The 17772-nt window shown below is 38.9% G+C and overlaps 3 protein-coding genes across 3 annotated transcripts; 2 read left to right on the plus strand and 1 right to left on the minus strand.

Moving 5' to 3' along the window:
* Nucleotides 1-2644: 2644 nt before the first annotated feature.
* On the plus strand, nucleotides 2645-7081 carry LOC124180533 (myosin regulatory light chain 2). Its single transcript, XM_046566174.1, has 5 exons — nucleotides 2645-2800; nucleotides 4584-4796; nucleotides 5258-5441; nucleotides 5782-5854; nucleotides 6146-7081. Exons 1-5 carry the CDS (start codon nucleotides 2798-2800, stop codon nucleotides 6297-6299), a joined length of 627 nt encoding a protein of 208 aa, XP_046422130.1. The 5' UTR covers nucleotides 2645-2797; the 3' UTR covers nucleotides 6300-7081.
* A 4017-nt stretch (nucleotides 7082-11098) lies between these two features.
* Nucleotides 11099-12727, plus strand: LOC124180687 (myosin light chain 5-like). The gene is made up of 5 exons (XM_046566433.1): nucleotides 11099-11225; nucleotides 11499-11771; nucleotides 11845-12014; nucleotides 12353-12445; nucleotides 12508-12727. Exons 1-5 carry the CDS (start codon nucleotides 11166-11168, stop codon nucleotides 12725-12727), a joined length of 816 nt encoding a protein of 271 aa, XP_046422389.1. The 5' UTR covers nucleotides 11099-11165.
* Nucleotides 12728-12752: 25 nt separating this feature from the next.
* Nucleotides 12753-16259, minus strand: LOC124180532 (pyridoxal phosphate homeostasis protein). The gene is made up of 4 exons (XM_046566173.1): nucleotides 16104-16259; nucleotides 13576-13936; nucleotides 13207-13448; nucleotides 12753-13136 (listed from the first exon to the last, which is right to left on the minus strand). The coding sequence occupies exons 1-4, from the start codon at nucleotides 16221-16223 to the stop codon at nucleotides 13065-13067; spliced, it is 795 nt and encodes a 264-aa protein (XP_046422129.1). The 5' UTR covers nucleotides 16224-16259; the 3' UTR covers nucleotides 12753-13064.
* Nucleotides 16260-17772: the final 1513 nt, after the last annotated feature.

A 17772-nucleotide genomic window follows, 5' to 3' on the forward strand; every position in this document is an offset into this window, starting at 1 on the left:
AATGTCCCATTCCGATACAGTTATCGTGTACCGAAATTACTTTTTTTGATATTCTTGTTTCTGTAGAAATTGTGAGGTAACATCAACTATGAGAGGCCTTTCAAGAAGACCGTCAAAGCGTCCCGAGAAGGAAAGACGTCAAAGAGTGTCCGTTGGATTCGGTAAATGGAACTTGAACAAAAGGTGCAGAGAAAGAAAAATATCCAGCCTCCCAGCAGATTGTGCGAATATTCGCCCCCATAGCACGCGAATAGCGTTATCGAAGTCCATCTGAATTTCAATGAAAAGATAAATGATGGATATATCAACGATTTTTAATCTTGTTGAGTCGACGTTAATGTTCAACATACCTATAGTTTAATGTCTGCTGTGGAATACATGATACAGCCTAGATTTGAAAAATCATTATCCAGTCCAGTGGTGTCTTCAGTTCAAAACAATTGTCTTTTTTAATGTGAACTCTTAAAAGTTTGGAATAGACTGATCATTTTCATTCAATGGGTGCAACTGTTCCTGATAATTATGAGAAATACAAACATGTGTATGATGATAATCGTGTATTATCATTTAGTGAAACACTACATAATATGCGTATATATAGATATGCGCAGTAGTATGAAACTTCTGGCGGAAGGGTACAAAAATAAATTACGTAAAAAACGATGGCATTGTATCTGTGCCGACTGTCCAGAAATAAAACTGCTTCCCTTTGTTATCGTCTGCAGCGTTCCATCACTTTTCCGCGATTTTTACAGATGAAACTCAAGCTGAAAAAATCCGTATCTGCATAATGGTGGGAAACTTTAGATATTGAAAAAAATTCTTCTCTAATTTTCCCAACTTGAAATAAACTCAAACTGCATAATCGCATTATGTCTGAGTAAAAATTAAAGTGATCCATGTCTCGGCGCTGTTTTTATGATAAAACCAAGTATTTGGGTCATCTTCTGTAATGGAGGAAAATCAAAGAACGTAAGAGAAATAAAGAGAGAAACAAAAATAAGAGACAGAAACTAGCGACAAAAAGGTATAATAGGAACACGAAAAGGCTGAGGAATATTGTATACGCGAGTGAAACATAAGTGACGCTCGAGTTAATTTTAGAAGGCTGGCGTCTCAGATATAGCGACTCCTTTTGCAGTGATGCCGGTGTTGAAGGTGTAGGAATTCGGCTAATACCAATTACAATATCACATATCACCGCACATCGTTTCCATAAAGGTGTGACTGAGCTAACTGTATATACGAACATTGATGTAAGCCTCCCGCAGATTTTTGGCACGGTATAAATTCCACCCCATGAAACCCTCGAAAACCTACAAAATGATTTTTTCTTGCTGCACAGGACTGTTTATAAACGGTGGAATAAATGCGACGATCAGTGTCACTTCATAGGGATATCAAGAAGAGATTAAATCCCTGGACGACGAGACTGGGGCGCGATTACCTGTTAAAAGTACATACATCGACTCCCGGCGGCAGCATTGACGCATCCTGGAGCTCAAATGTCGGGCAGAGAGAGTTATTCCTGGACCCACGTGCTTGGAATATCTCTTGAGAGATCGGAAGCCGAGAACGAAAACTCCGTGAATCAACGGCGAAGCCATATAGCTAGTCGCAGGTGGTAGCGATTATATCACGACCAACCAAAGGTGATCATAATTCAGCCAGGAATCGTGCAGACTAAGTATAATCACGAAGGTCAAATGCACTCACTTGAATCCAAGCTCGACTTTCGTTTATCAAGTCCGAGAAATCAGGTCAATTCTGAACCTTCCTACCAAAAGGAAATGGGGCTGCGACCTATAAGCAGTCAAGAAGCAGCGTCGTTGGTTGTTATAAGACCTGAACGCTTAAGAGGAATAGTGTATCGAGGAAACTGATTATATACTATAGAACACAGATGACAATTTTTTTCGGGTGCTATAAATTTTGTAGGATTCTAAACATCCATAGTTTATGTTCACTCTTTGAAGTTGGTTGTCTTGAGGTTGACGGTACGCCGTTATTCCAATATGACTTCGTAAGGCACTGATTTCTTCTGGATACATGCCATTTCCCTTTGAGTGGGGGAATTTCTTTGCTTCCAGCCTCAAACTCTAGTAAATAAACAAGATTTTCAATTCCAAATTGTTCTTTCCGGATTTTCAGGTACAAGCGGAAATGTCGTGTTTTCGGAAGAGAACATGCCTTGTGAAGTCGAATATACGCATACCGTCAACCGCGTCCCGATCAACTGATTTTACTCAAAAATGGACCCATGTGTCCAAATGTCATTCAAATGTGGTTTTTGACGTTTGAACGGTATAAATCAACCACAATTTTATCGAAATCGCCAGAAGTTACGGTACTCGAGAGAAGAAACAATGTTTGGAACCTATAATATTCAGTTTCCGTGAGACACTGGTTCCCTCAATGGCCGTCGCGCTCATCGGTATTTGGGAAAGAACGGGTGGGATCGGCGCACCCTTGACTTATATATTTTGGTTTAGTGAAAGGCGAACTCCCCCTCGATCGGGTAAGACTGGTAATGGCAGCGTGGATCTCCAGGCTTAGTCCCCGCAGCCTGGGTAACTGTTTTAGTTTCGAACGTTGTAAGGGCGCTATTTTCGTTCCCCTCGCACTAAATATGGTCAGATAGACGTTGGCGTTGTAGCCGGGCAGACCACCCCGACCACTCAAGTTCCGGATGGTGGGGGAATGGACGAAAGTTACTTAGAGAAGTCCACCTCTACGAGTCCGACAGTTGGTTCGTAGTGACCATCTCGTACCATCCTCCCAGAAACCAACACTAGTCATGGTAAGTAGAAAACCAACACGATACCCGTACGAAATCCAGGATGATCTCCCCTCCCAAAACAAAAATTAATTACGATCAAGTTTAAACGAAATGTAAAAAGATAAAAAAAACGAATCAACATATAAGCCCACCTCAAGTGCTTTCAACGGAAGTGAAGATGTCGTACAAATTGATAGTCACGGGAAAAATGACAAGTGAATGTTGTTTAACGAACAAAATACCGTATACGCCGGATGTGATGTAAGGAAAAGTGTGACACCGATTACAGATGCCATTATCGCACGAAGATGCAAGGGCTGCATTTCATTTGGACAATTGGATTACGTGTGTTCAATTATAAATGTACAGTGTTTCCTTTTTACAAGAATTACCAAGTGCTTCACCGTTAGACTCGTTAGGGTGTCTGGCTTCTTTCCCGGAGTATCGTGACTATTGCCATTACTTAGAAATGAAATATTTTCAAATTTCGCGTATCAGCAAGCTTTTGTGCAAGCTCTATTCGAATGAATCGTACGTGGAAGCCCGTAATTGCAGCCGGTTGATATATCATTCAGAAACATAGCGGTGAGGAATTTGGCACCAAGATCTACGCGAACGACTTGCAATCCACGCGTGATGAACTAATACACTCTTCATATCTCGCTGCACGTAATTTGAAATCATCTTCCACGTGACTGTGAATCAAATTTAGACAGCTGTAAAGTTGTTCACTAATTTTGTTGAATGAAAACGAATAAGCAATTATCAAAACACCTTGAAAGGAGATTTCCTTGGTACGCGGCAAGCGTCTAACGGAAAACAACGGTAAATTAGGAATTTTGAAACGATCACCGTTTAAAAAATGCGTTCACCATCGCACGCATTCGCCTTGCGAAAAAGTCGGGATGTTTTTGAATTACGTAAACACACCTAAAACAGGAAAAGAATGAATTTCATACACGTATGAAACCGGTTCAATAGCGGAAAAGGAGTACGTCGATTTTCACAATCTTCCGAGCGGTACGAAATAAGAAAATTACGTAATGAAACGGTAACTCGAGATCCGGTCTCGTTGGTCGAGGCGTAATCCGCCCCCGGTGTCTAAATACGTCTTGGCCGGTGCCAAGTTTATAATTAGACTCAGCTCTACGCGAGGGACGCCTTAGAAATTTTCATGGCACGATCAAGACTTCCCTGGTGATTTAACCCGCCACGCTTGGATCATCCCAGGGTCTAAGAAGCTCGTTACATTGCCTAATTATCGCGTAATCGTCAGGGCTGAATTGACTACCGACTGTCATGTCCGTTCACAGTTGTCGAGTCGTCATGATCCATTCATCCTTCATCAACAGTTCAGATTACTTGCCAAGATTTGCGGCATGATGAGGTTTCTGGATCATCTTGCCCTGAAAGTTTTATGGTCAGTTCAAATGACTATGTTCCATGTACAGATCTATGTTGAAATACGTGAGAACCATTCCTGAGCCGGTTGAAATGAATTGTACATCAAAATGTAGTAATCGTAATAGAATGGACTGAAAATGTTTAGTGAACTGTTTCATTGAACATTTATTATATTTCAAGCTTACGGTTCAACTATTACGGGATTGGGTAACTTACCTCAGAGTTGTAAAGTAATACTAGTATGATCATGCTCTTATAGTCCAAGAGACTATGTTTCACGGATGAACTAACCATACCAGCAACCCAATTACCTAAAAAGTCCCAAATAAACGAAATCAATCATTTTTCGGGTAATGGAGAACGGAACCGCCAATTATTGACGCGGTAATTACGATTACAGGCGGATAAGGAGAAGAAGAAGAAGCCCAAGAAGAAGGAGGAGGCGGCGGCGCCAGCGCCCGCACCCGAACCCGAACCTGAACCAGAACCAGCAAAACCACCATCCCAAACCGCCAGCCAGAGAGCAAGCAGCCGTGGAAGCCGAAAGGCCAAGCGTTCCGGCTCCAGCGTCTTCTCCATGTTCTCACAGAAGCAGGTCGCTGAGTTCAAGGAGGTTCGGAGTTTTTGGAAATTATCTAGTCCCATTCAAACGAGTAGTTTGCAACTCGAGACTGTGTGCGAGATCATTCATAATTTTCCAAGCAAAGTCATGGTGGCGTTATTTACAGTCATTCGCGTAGCTCGACCTTCACGGAAAAAACCCTCAACTTGGGTGTGAATTTATATCCTCGACTTTTTTGTTAAGGGAATTTAGCATCGTCTATGAGTTGTGGGTTTTTTTCCGTGAGGGGAGTGGTCGAAATCATCCTTTAAGCGTATCGAACTATTTCCTCAATTCTTGCAATCCACAAACAGAATGATCTCACGTGGCCTAGAACACGCTAATCTTAACACGGGGCCGAGGATATCTTCTAGCTGTCTTTGAAAATGAGTTGGAAAGTGTTGGTTGAAAAGAGAATAATCAGTTTGTGCTTGCTCGGAAATGCTTCTAACTCACTTTGGACCGATCTACAGGCTTTCCAGCTAATGGACCACGACAAGGATGGTATTATTGGCAAGAACGACCTTGCTGCCACAATGGACTCACTCGGTAAGCTCGCTACCGAGAAGGAACTTGACGAGATGCTCGGTGAGGCTCCAGGACCCATCAACTTCACCCAACTGCTCAACCTTTTCGCTGCCCGCATGTCTGGATCAGGTACGTTCGCCATGTTCGTACAATTCACAAGCCCAAATACTCTGCTCCTAGGCCTCTATCCAGAGTAAAATGGCATCTGAACTGCTCTTGCCATCTTTTTGTTTCGCCTGAAATTTTGCTCGATAACTGGAAAGTTGTGAAAACGTCTGTTTAGCCAAAGTAGAATGTGAAGCGCATCAACAGCGGCCATGTTGATTTTTATCCAAATTCCAATTTTTCAGTTAAATGTTTTACGGACATTGACTTTGAAAATTTGATGTAACAAAAGGTGGTGGCGTTTCCAAAGTGTACGTAAAATCGTAAGCCCTAGTTTGATGCCACTTTTTTTTCTTCATCACAGGTCAGGACGACGATGATGTTGTCATCAAGGCCTTCAACACCTACGACGAGAACGGCAAAATCGACGGTGAAAGGTGAATACAAAATTTGTCAGGATTGATCCGACAATCTGCATTTTAGACATAAATTTATCACATCAATGTGCATTTCGAAACACGGCGAGTGCTATGATGCTAAAATCGTACGATCTAAGTCTGAGATTAAAAAATTCATTGCTGATACTAAAAGTAAGATCTGAGGCACTTTGATGTACGGCGTATATCAATCGATTTACGAAGTTCGTTACAAGAAAGAAAAGTGACGTGATTAATCAGTTGGGTAACAAGTGGAGCTATGAGTGCAAAATTATTTTGGAACTTTTTCAGGCTGAGGCACGCCCTCTTGACCTGGGGAGACAAATTCACCCCACGAGAGGTCAACGACGCGTTCGACCAGATGTACATCGACGACAAAGGATTCATCGACACACAGTCCCTGATCGCCATGTTGACCGGAACCGGCGACGAAGAAGACGAGTAAGAAGGACGACCAGACCTCGCAAACAGTAAACAACAAAACAAACAATCACTATCACCACCATCGTCGCAGGATTGACTCGTGGACCGGTTTAAATTGAACTGGCGAGGCAGAGGGAGTCGTGAATATAACAATTGTCAAGATGCACAGGAAAAGAGACTCCGTCGATGCGTGAGACAAGTTGAAAAGTATTGGAAAAATAATAAACCACATACAAAATGAAGAACAGTAAACGTACAATGGAGAAATGACGCGCATGGTCGAAAAGCTGCGTGAATAACGGCTGCAGTTCGGAAAAACATCTCCACGCAACATGCAGAGTTTTTTTTTTTTAGAAAAAAAAAATCCAAAATACTTATGTACTTAATATTACTACATTGTTAATATATGATACTTTAATTATTTAAATACAATTCACACGTCAAGCTCCGCATATAATATATATATATATATATGTACATGTATATATATATCGTGTATATTATAGATATCTCATAACATATATAGGATGCTAGAACTCGAGTTATTCCACGTTTAGAAAATCTTGCGATCGATATCTCGGCGGAGGGGAAAAATCTTGCGATGTTGTCCTACATAGGTACGTACCACTCATTATCATATTGTAAAATGACATAAATTAACTATCGCCGGATTATTGTTTCAACCTGTGAGATTGTCAATTCTCTCATTTCACCGTATCATCATTCATCATATCCATACGCATATTCAAAGACATATCCATCACACGTTATCTTTCATCTAATAAAAAATTATTTCAAAGCCCAGGCGGATTTCTATTATTATTATATAATTATGTCTCAACTTACCACCAACTGTTTTTTTTCTCTATAGTTTCAGTTTGTTTTCAAAAAGTTAGATAATTTTGCAATCGCGCCAACGACATAAATACATGAGACGTTTTCTCAAGTCTCTTTTTCAAACACGAAAGATGATTTTTTCAAAGTTCTCGTTTGGTATGAACACAACGTAATGTTCCCTATTTTTGCAACAACCTTTATCGCTATTTTTAATTCTAAAAGATCTTATAAGCTGTTCAGAGAATTTATGCAACAGCACACCGATGAAATGTCGCGAATAATAACCATAGCATTATAACTTCCTAAACTCAGCGCCTTTATAGAATTTATTTAGAAATAACAATTTTTCTTCTAGCTATATTTTAACTCTTTTCAAGCTATGATATTTTTATTTTTAAGGCGAACTCGAAAGATCTTATCAAAAGAGTTAAATTAAGCCGCGATAAGATCAGTATTCACCCGTGTCAGTCGCCTCAAAAACGTAAAAAATATTAATATCGCATTTTGACATTTCAGTCATGGCATAAGAATTAATAACGTATGCGGTAGAAAAAACTCTGCTTTAGTGTGTATTCAACTCTTATATCATATTGAATTTATAAAAAATTCTTAGAGTTAGCTAATTTTTCGCCAATCATAGTTGAACGATGTGCACAAAATCGTGCATGATAAAAAAAAAAGAAGGAAGCGCAAAATTCCGATTTCATAAAGGCATATGCATTTTACATGCGAAACGCGTCAATAACAGAATAAAAAATTCTCGATGTCTACGCTCTCTTGGCGGGTGAAACGATGACTAGATTATATATTCTTGCCGTGATTTTATTTGGCGTGAAATGTCGCCCGATAGCTGACGACTACTAGAAATTACCGTAGATTTGAAATAGAATTGCAAGCGAGTGAACGGCGTCCATGTTGACTAAGTGCCAGTATTCGAATTCGTCAGTCAAATATTTCATAAATTATGTTTTCATAACTTTAGCCAACAGCTGATCTACGATACTTTACGTGAAATATATTCATATGATGAATTATTTCCGAGCTGCATGATAGAAAATTACGAGAATTTGTCTTGAGTCATAATTCAATTGCAAGGTTTAGTTACGAGCAAAGTTGATCGCGGTTCGTTTCTGGAATCTTGGTGACTCGGTCGTCTAAATAGTGGGATTTTGAGTTAAACGTTTACCGGGTGACCGCTTGAACCAAAATAACGCAGTTAACCTCGATATTATTAAGCTCATCATCTGTCCGCCCCAATCTTCATCTTTAACCATCTATAATTTTGCTGGCACCGTATACCCAAGAGAAGACGCCTCTTCATCATAAACTTGGAACGGCATCAAAATTCAAAATAGTTACATTTTGATAAGCTGTATATAAACAAATATTTGAACAGGCAACAGCTGTACGAATTTCATGGGTGGTAAGAGTTCAAAACTTTCGAGAGTGAATTCGTTTTTAATGCGATATTTATGTAAAAAAATGTGTCGCTTTAAACTTCTAGAAGAAAAAATTACGTGAAAACCAAGACGAAAGAAGGTTCTTTTGCAGTGAAATTTATTATCTTTTTATGATTATTCTACGAATAATTTTCTCGGATCTATAATTACTTTGCTTTAATTTCTCGGATCTATCGTTCCATTTGAGTGCATTCGGGAATAAAGATCATATGGAATAAGTAATTCAGAAAATATTTTTTCCCTGTAATGAATTTACCAGGGATACGAAATATTGATGCGGGTTGCGGTAAAGTCAGATAAAAGGTGCCGTAGATTCCGGATAATCAGAAAAGTAATATAAAAAAAATATAGAACTAATTGTAAGTGATCTAGAAGTTATTTTTTAACATCTATTCAAATTAAAAAAGAAAACTGAACATAAATTCATCAGAACTGATAAAACATCTTTGGCGTGTTACCAGAAACGTAATGATTTTATACTATATTCATAATTTAAAAATATTATCAACGCTGCCAATGAGCAACATATTTTTAAAAAAATTGTATCTTCTGTATAGTCAATAAATATTCACGCAATCGGTTTGAAGAGTTTGAATAATCAAAATCTGATCTGTATTCTGGGTTGAAATACGAAAGATTATAATTCGGTGGACTAGAAAATTTTAATATGAAGTATACAGAGGCAGCAAGGAAATTTGTAGCAACACCTAGAATTTTGCAACTTTCATTAACGGGTTTGCTACATTAGGAATACCACTTGGGTATATTTGCGAAATATTTACCGTTGCAGTAAAAATTCCAATTCGACAGTTGAAATTTCTGTTTTTTAGATATTAACACTGAAATTTGCAGGTCCAACGAATTATTTTTTTCATGAAGTAATAATATACAAAAACTACACTCTAGTTCATTAGTCGACAAGTGAAATTGTTACATGGTGTTCAAAATGTATGTAGGGTAGACCGGGGCCCGACGGACCCCTAAGCCGCTGATTATGTTTTGTTGCTTTTGAACATCGCAGGTACAAATTATTTTGATCTGTCTCGAACAAATTCATTATTAATTTCCGTAATTTAGAAGAGAAAAAAAAAATTCTGCGGCACGACGGACTCCAAAAATTTGAGCAAAAACAATGATTTTTCATTTTTGTCTCGGTCTCCCCTACTTTGTCCCTTTTTGTGATAAAAAAATAGGTGGAAAATATTTGCGGAGAAACAGCGGTTTTGGCTCATTTTGAAATTTACAAACGCATTTGGTCAACATTCATAATAATATCTTAACAATAATTCACTATCATTTTTACGGACCTACGGAAATATTTGGGAACTTTGGCGTTGTCGAAATTAAAGCGGCTATAAACCATCAAAACTAATATCTGAATATGAACATAAATGTTTCTTTTTCCAACACACCACGCAGCAGCGGAACCTTCAATCTATATTCACATTGATGAATTGCATGCAATCAATTAACACCAAAGAGTACACTGAGAAAAATTTCATTTGTTATAGTAACTAGAAAAATTGGGTAAAACAGGTACCGTTAAAAAAACTGTTTGAATATTGTTTGTATTACGAAAAACGAGGTACAAGTAAGCATTTTACGCTATTGTCGATCCTTTCTTGGTAATCGCAACGCAAAATCAGTTTGTGCAGTTTACTCTACAGTTTTAGTTAAACAAGGCTTTAACATCAATTTACTGTTGCACAAGCGTTAAATTTTCGCAACAGTCACAAGAAAATATAGTAACAGTGATCGTAATGAGAAAGAATAGTAACGGATACTAGACTTTCCGGTAACAGGTGAAAAACTAATTTTCATTTTGTACCTAGAACTATATTTTTCCATTGTGATTAAAAATGACAATGGTTAAGGAATGAGCGGTAACCGGAACTAAAAATTTTTCTCAGTGTAAAGAAGGGTGAAAAACATCATCAGACTCACCGATTCCGGAGGATGTGCAGGCTGGGGAACGCGGTCTTCTTCGAGACTGAAGCGATCCACTTATCCGCGGAGTTACAACCTCCAGCGTTAACGGGCCAGAGGAAGAAAATTGTAACATCCGAGGAACAGGTGGAAACAGGAAGCGCAAATACGATGAGTACTTGCCAAGTGACGCGAATTATGACGGTGGGCGTAATCGGAACGAACCATATATTCCAGAATGGATCTGCAGGGTCGCAGCTGATGAAATTCGTCACTCATCGTCGATCCCGATTAGGCAGTGAGAACGGTGCCGAGCGCCATGTTGGCGATTTGGGGGGAGTCGATTTCTCTCTCTCAAAGAATTTGGATTTGAATTTTAAATTTGACGAATGGCACACCGTCCGTGTTTACCCCTCCACTAAAATTCGGTCCAGGAAAAAAAACGCGCCCCTGCTCAGGAATACTTTCATCTTCTATCTAGAAAAACATCTCGCTGCTGGAGATGAATTTAATTTCATTCCACAAGTGGGGGTCGGGCACTTACCGCGCTTCTATAAAACTACCCGTGTCAACGTTTGAGAAGGCAGTTGTTGGTCCACATTACGTCTCGACTCAATTCGACGGCGTTTCGCGTCATTTTTCAGTCCATAAACTGAATTTACATCATGTCCGACTCAACGGTAGCCTCTGAACAACTCAAGGAGTCTAATCCCAGCAAAGATAAGGTCTCTTTCATCATGTGCAATTTGGGAATGCAGTATACATTGTAAAAAAAAAGGTGGTACTGAAGTTAACTGTAATTGGCTAGTGTGGACCATTTTTTATGGTCATTTCGGAAGTTCAGCATCGGATAGTGTTATATAATTGACATCAGACGGTCTTGAATTTGTACCAAATTCTAGTCTACAAGAGTCGACACTGCGTTTTCTTACAGTGTATCAGTACAGTTTCGATATCTTTTTCACACAATTTGTGTTCTTTCTCGATCACCATTACAGAAGAAGAAGAAGTCGCTTAAAACGCCCGAGGGAAAGTCCAAAAGCTCGAGTAGAAAATCGTCGACCGTTTCACCAGCGGAGAATGGAGATGCGGCAATCGAAATCCAGGAAGAAGAACATGTCATTCAAGGAGAACTCACAGCCGATGATTCGTCGCAGAACAATGAGACGGCCGAGGAAAAACCGGATGTCGAAACATCGTCCAAAGTACAGAAAAAGAATGTCACCATGCTGCGGGAGACGGACTTCCGGAAGTTGGCTGAACTGAAGGAGGTGAGTCTTGACAGTTGCATTGTTTAGTCATCATTCCATTACAATGTTAAGAACCATTTTCAACACTTTTCAGGCTTTTCACCTCTTCGACATCAACAGAGACGGATATATCGACAAAGAGGACTTGAAGTTCACCTTTACCTCGATGGGAAAACCGGATGTTGCCGATGAAGCACTCGACCAAATGCTCGCCGAAATGTCGTCTAGTGATGTCGACTTTGACGCGTTTGTTAAGCTGTTTGGGTTGGTATTTTTTATTTGGGTAGACCTTTTTTTATCAGTCTTCATGACAAGCTCAACTAGATTTCAAGTATATCGCTTACGCGAACATAAAACTGTGGAGCTCTTTGATCAGTGTTCAGAATTATGGCTCGGAAGTTATTTACCGGAAATTGAGAGGTCGCCACATTTTCTGAACACTGATCATTAGGCTGTAGAAATTTTTAAAAACCCTTAAGAGTATAGTGTGGATGCCAGAACATCAAAAAAATTAGGCTCTTCCAATAAATTGGATGTAAACTTCGCAGCGTTCAGCGAAGCGTCGATTTCCGGGTTAACGATAATGCTTTAAACATGAGCAGGTACAAAGTTGTCGAACTGGACCCTGAAGAAGAGCTGCTAGCGGCATTATCGAACTGGGATTATCTCGGGAACGGAATGATATCGGAAGAAAGGTGAATAAACTTGTATAAAATATCAGGATAGACAATTCAAATCATCATTTCAAATCTTGCAGATTGAAGCGCGATCTTCAGGCCTGGGGTGATAAATTCTCGGCAAAAGAAGCAGAACGTGCCCTGGAGGAGGCGCCGCTCTACAAAAAGGACGGAGACACGTTCATAGACTACGTGAAATTCTGCCAAGATATTTGCGGTCTTCGCAACGTGGAAAAGACCAGGGACATCGAAAAGGAAGCGGAAGCTTATGAAAGAGATTTAGAATCACTCGTGAAATAGCAATGATACCTCAAAACAACAGTGATAAAAAGTTTTGGATTTTATTCACGATACGACCACCGTTCGGTTTAAGGTATACATACGTTAACGTACTCGCCACCAATAAGTACTAGGTGCAGTGATTTAAGTACTCCAATTGCGGTCAATTGTAATAAAGCGTTTGTCGAACGGTTCCGACTATTCTTCATAGTACTCCCAAAACGATTCGGATAATATTATACGTATAACATATTGTGTCTGTAAGCGTAAATCAAGTACATTTCAGGTTCAAGTATTCTTCGGTTCTCTTCGGTGCTGTTACTTATGCGTTTTGAACATCATTTGCAGAGATTCCCCTTCATTCTCCTTTCTTGGGTCTGTATCCAAAGATCGATGATCCAATCCTGATGTTTGTACTACCGAGTTCGATCTGCAATACAAAAGTACGAATGTGCCGATATGAATCTGGGATTTTTTTTCAATTCCATGACTGGGCTTACGGCATGTTCGTAGTCGCTCGACATTCCCATGGAAAGCTCGACGGCTCTGCTATCGAGATTCAATTCCTGGCAAATCTTACTGTGCAATTCTTTCAATTTGAGGAAATCCGGATTTGGACCAGCGCTGGGATCGTAACCGTACTTTCCGATCGTCATTATACCGGTGAATTTCAAATTTTTACAATTCTCTATCACGTGTTTCACCAAGTTAGAAGCCTCGTTCGGTTGGCAGCCATTTTTTTCTATGCACGACAGAAGAGGATCATTAATCATGAAGCACTAAAAGTAGAAGCATATCTTTCGTTGAAAGACAGCTCAACAGTTTTTGTCAACTTTAAATTTAACAAAAAATATAGAATTTTTTATCACCTTCTTCGCCGCTTGTGTTTATCTGTACCATCACCTTCAGCAGAGACTCTTCAGTTTTTCGAAATTTTGGCCAGGCATTGTTCAGCCCAGTCGCAAGCTGTTTGGAATGTACAGTTTCGATAATGTACAAATTTGGAACGGCTAGGACTTTGTTTATCTTGTTGCTTTGTAAGTGGCCGATGAAATGCCACCGTATGTCCTTGCATTTTGATAATATATCCGGGTTGTGTCCCTTCTCTAACAATTCGTTAACGTAATTTTCACCAAAATGCCTTTGACCCGCCTCATAAGCCTCGATCACAAGTGCGGCAGGTTTAGTTTTGCTCACGGCAACTAGTCGAGGCTCGAAATACGCTAATTCCTGCATTAAAATAAGAAAAAAATAAGCAGCTGACAACGGAAATGATTATCAAAATTCTTAGCCGACAAAATATACGCCCTTTGATTTGTGCTTGGTTTGAAAGACTAGTTTTTGTTTAGATCTCTTGTAATGATTGGTATAAAAGTTTTATTTTGTACCCTCTAAATGCAACAGTTATTCACGATGTTGAAAAAGCTTATTTTGTTCTGAAATTTGATTCCAAATTTTATACTTTGAAAGTTCGTACACTGGTCAATAATTATGTACAGACTGTTTCCAAATTGTAAATATATGGGAAATTACACGAATTACGACGGTGTATTGCTTGAATTCCAAATCTAAACTGTAGGTACTCCTGTGACTTCAATTTTCGTAATTTCAAATTAATGGTCGAGATAAAGAGAAGACAACGAATGTCCCATAAATTAAAAATGTATAATATGTATCGGACACGCGTAAGTACGTATAAGAAACTTGTAATTACACACAGACAATGTATGTCAAAATTTTCCGTTGAAAAGTATAAATCCATTAGCATTAAAAATAAGTAAGTACGTTAGGGTGGTCCTCATTTAGAATGTTGACGAATTTATTCCGGATCACCCCACCAAATCAACTATAAATAATTCAAAAACAATTCACATTTTTTTTCAGATTTTTATATCAACTGTAACCCGTGACTGTAAGAGGAAGGATTTCCCAATTTAAAATACACGTGTTTCGGACACGTTCTTAGTATATATTTTACTGTAAGAGTAATAATGTTCGTAAAAATCCATGAATGTGAGGTTCTAATGAGCATTAGTGCTACTATCTGAGAAAAAATTCACATCATTATACCAGGTAATATAGACAATTGCATTTCTTATAAATAAAAAGAAAAAGTCAAATTTCTAGGGTGTGCAATTCGTCGAGATTGGTTGGTATGATGATGTGAATTTTTTCTCAGATAGTAGTACTAATACTCACTAAATCTTCGCAATTACAAATTGATTCGAACATCGTTACTCTTACAATAAATTATATGCTGAGATTGTACCTGAAACAGGTGTATTTTAAATGGCGATATCCATCCATTTACAGGCACGGATTAGAATTGATATAAAAATCTGAAAGAATTAGGAAATTGTTTTTGAATTATTTATAGTCGATTTGGGGGGTGGTCTGAAAATAAATCATCAACACCCTAACTAAAGATCACCCCAAAGTACATATCAATAGAAGATTTAAAAAAAAAATCGTTGCGAGTTCAGAAAATATCAGCAGATGGGATATAAATACAATGCACATTGGATGTGTAATATTATAACAATGGTGAATAAACAATAATTTGTCGGTGAAAAAATGTTCTCAATTTCGTTGTAACGGTGTATATTATGTACTTCTCATAGACTCAGAGGTTTCCCAGAGTTCGAGACTTTCCGTTTGTTTACTACCTATACGTTTGTTTACGCGATTCTCCAGGCTTGACATTGTGTACAGGTTCTGTTTTGATCCGGATGGAATTATGGTCAGTGCTATTCGGGCCGCCGTCAAACTCGGGTCGGATTCTGAACATCAAGTGAGTTCGCGTTCGGTTTGTGGAAACGGAAATGTGGAGTGTGATGTCAATCTTTTCTTTCCTGAATAGTGTACGGCCCCCGGTCGCGTCACACTCGAATATCGTGTTAATTTTTTATCTAGCTAACGTAAGTTCGGGCTGTATTGTTGCCGTATCGATTGCCGGTAAGGAAGAGGGCGCATGAGAACAGTTGACGATCAGACTTCGGCCAGCGTCGTGGACGACAAGCGGTAAATGAGAGTGTAGAGCATCGATCGCCAAGTGAACAGCTGCGTAAACACACTGAGGAAAACAAGGTGCGTACAAAAATAATGTAATAAATATGCGATTGAATGTAGGAGAAATAAGGTGACACGGTACGAAAACAAAACTGACAGATCGTAGCGAAGACTCGATTCTCTGGGTTTATGAATTTGGCAAAAAATTGAACGTCTGCGATCAAGAAAGACTAAAGAACGCATCACGCCGTCATAACCGTCAATATTTACGGGCGAGTGCCGTAGGTACAGAGAGGCTTATGTAACAACCGAAAAAAATTGGTGAATTATGATTCGCTAACTTTGAGCTCTACGTGAGATAGGTTATTTGAATTTTACGAAGACGTACCGGATGTCTTCTCGACGATGCGGCTGCTACCTTGTCTCTGACTGCTCTCAGACCCGATGCGACGTCAGCCATTTTTCTGGTCAACATGTTTTTTTCCATCACGCCAGACGAACGAAGCATCCGAGCAGTTCATCGCTCTGCGGATCCTCCTAGTTCCGCCACTTTCCGATTATCGCTGTCAAGTTATCGACGCAACACAATCGCGACGAATAATTCACGCCAGTTTATTTATTACTAACCAACGACTACGAAGCGATTATGTTGTCTTGCAATCTCTTTAGCACGAAATTGCCAATCTTTGTCCGATGTTCGATTAATTTTTCACGCATTTTCTTTAGAAATCAATTACCTGAATAATAACTTATCCCCTGACGGGTCGGGTTCGAGCTCTTTTCTATGTTACCAACAGTCGGTAAAAAAAAACACAATGGCTTGTACCGTGCTATATGTTTTTTTATAACTGCAAATAGGTTCTCACAGATCGCGTGAGGGTGAAGAGTCGAGGTGGCGGGTAGGAAATTAAGGGTAGAGAATAATTAAGATCTAAGATTAGTTAGGAATGTTAATTAAAGTTGTCAGGATGATGTACGAGCGAAATGTCTTTTCCACAGTTATAATTACGCGTTAAATAATATTATAATTGGTCAGCATGTTTGCACACACATCTTTGTATATGCCTATACATATTGCATGTATACGTATATAACAGGAATCGTTAAAATTGAACATTAAGCCGCTCGTGTAATGTATCGCTGATTATTATACTTATTGATTGTGCTGCTGTGACGTTCCCGTCACGTTGTTGGTGTTACATGAGCGTAACAGGCATCGTCATGAGATTCCCATACCCGTAATGAGATAATTATAAATCACATCCTATTCATCAACGCTGCATAACGATTTAGCAATTTCACCAATAAAATTCTGCGGTAATTAATCACATCCAACTATTATGGCAGAAAAAATTAAAAAACCAATAAACCGATTGACACGTGTAAATAGAATTAACAAAATTTATGCTTTCTTAATACGGGTTTCTTAGTTCTATATACATTTGACTTCTATCTTATTTACAATCTCAATGTTGTTATATCGATCATCGAGAGAACGATCATAATTCATAATGTTCTTCTTGGCTACCGTATTATTACGTTACGATTCAACGAAAACGGAATATTTGTATGTATCAATTTTCGTTAATATTATGGCTGGCCGAAATTACTTAGACATACCTATATTATAATTCCAGACCGCGAATACATTTTTCAAGGCTTATACGGGGATTAGGCAATCGTTCTTCTGCTGCACGGTTAAAGTGATCATTAGTGGTATTTTTACAATCACTTGTATAGCCTTGGCCGCACGAAATTGGTCTGTAATTCTAGGAACAAGGAGAAAAAAAAAATAACGTTAATCAAAAATTTACATTTAATTACAAGACGTTTAGGTCCCGAAAAAAATCCTAGGTGTTTGTGTGTATAAATGTCGAAAAATATATTCAAACGGTCGGCACTGTTTCAACGTGTAGTTACCGCGTAGCTGATCATACGGCACGATATATTATGCAGTTCATAAACACGCCTTATAAGCACATCATTATTTCGGTTAAACTTGTCCGCATATAAAACCGCGAAAAAAGAAACGGAGAGAAGAAACTGACCCGCGTGAA

Source organism: Neodiprion fabricii, chromosome 4 (genome assembly GCF_021155785.1).
Source record: "Neodiprion fabricii isolate iyNeoFabr1 chromosome 4, iyNeoFabr1.1, whole genome shotgun sequence".
Lineage (NCBI taxonomy): Eukaryota > Metazoa > Arthropoda > Insecta > Hymenoptera > Diprionidae > Neodiprion > Neodiprion fabricii.

What these genes read in the sequence shown, in the direction of transcription:
- LOC124180687 (XM_046566433.1), top strand. Translation starts at nt 11,166, where the DNA reads ATGTCCGACTCAACGGTAGCCTCTGAACAACTCAAGGAGTCTAATCCC. An exon ending in CTAATCCCAGCAAAGATAAG is followed by an intron (nt 11,226 to 11,498) that starts GTCTCTTTCATC and finishes TCACCATTACAG; the next exon opens with AAGAAGAAGAAGTCGCTTAA. An exon ending in GCGTTTGTTAAGCTGTTTGG is followed by an intron (nt 12,015 to 12,352) that starts GTTGGTATTTTT and finishes AAACATGAGCAG; the next exon opens with GTACAAAGTTGTCGAACTGG.
- LOC124180532 (XM_046566173.1), bottom strand. Translation starts at nt 16,223, where the DNA reads ATGCTTCGTTCGTCTGGCGTGATGGAAAAAAACATGTTGACCAGAAAA. An exon ending in CATCGTCGAGAAGACATCCG is followed by an intron (nt 13,937 to 16,103) that starts GTACGTCTTCGT and finishes ATTTTAATGCAG; the next exon opens with GAATTAGCGTATTTCGAGCC. An exon ending in AAACACAAGCGGCGAAGAAG is followed by an intron (nt 13,449 to 13,575) that starts GTGATAAAAAAT and finishes TGTCGTGCATAG; the next exon opens with AAAAAAATGGCTGCCAACCG.
- LOC124180533 (XM_046566174.1), top strand. An exon ending in TGCCCGCATGTCTGGATCAG is followed by an intron (nt 5,442 to 5,781) that starts GTACGTTCGCCA and finishes TCTTCATCACAG; the next exon opens with GTCAGGACGACGATGATGTT. An exon ending in GGCAAAATCGACGGTGAAAG is followed by an intron (nt 5,855 to 6,145) that starts GTGAATACAAAA and finishes GAACTTTTTCAG; the next exon opens with GCTGAGGCACGCCCTCTTGA.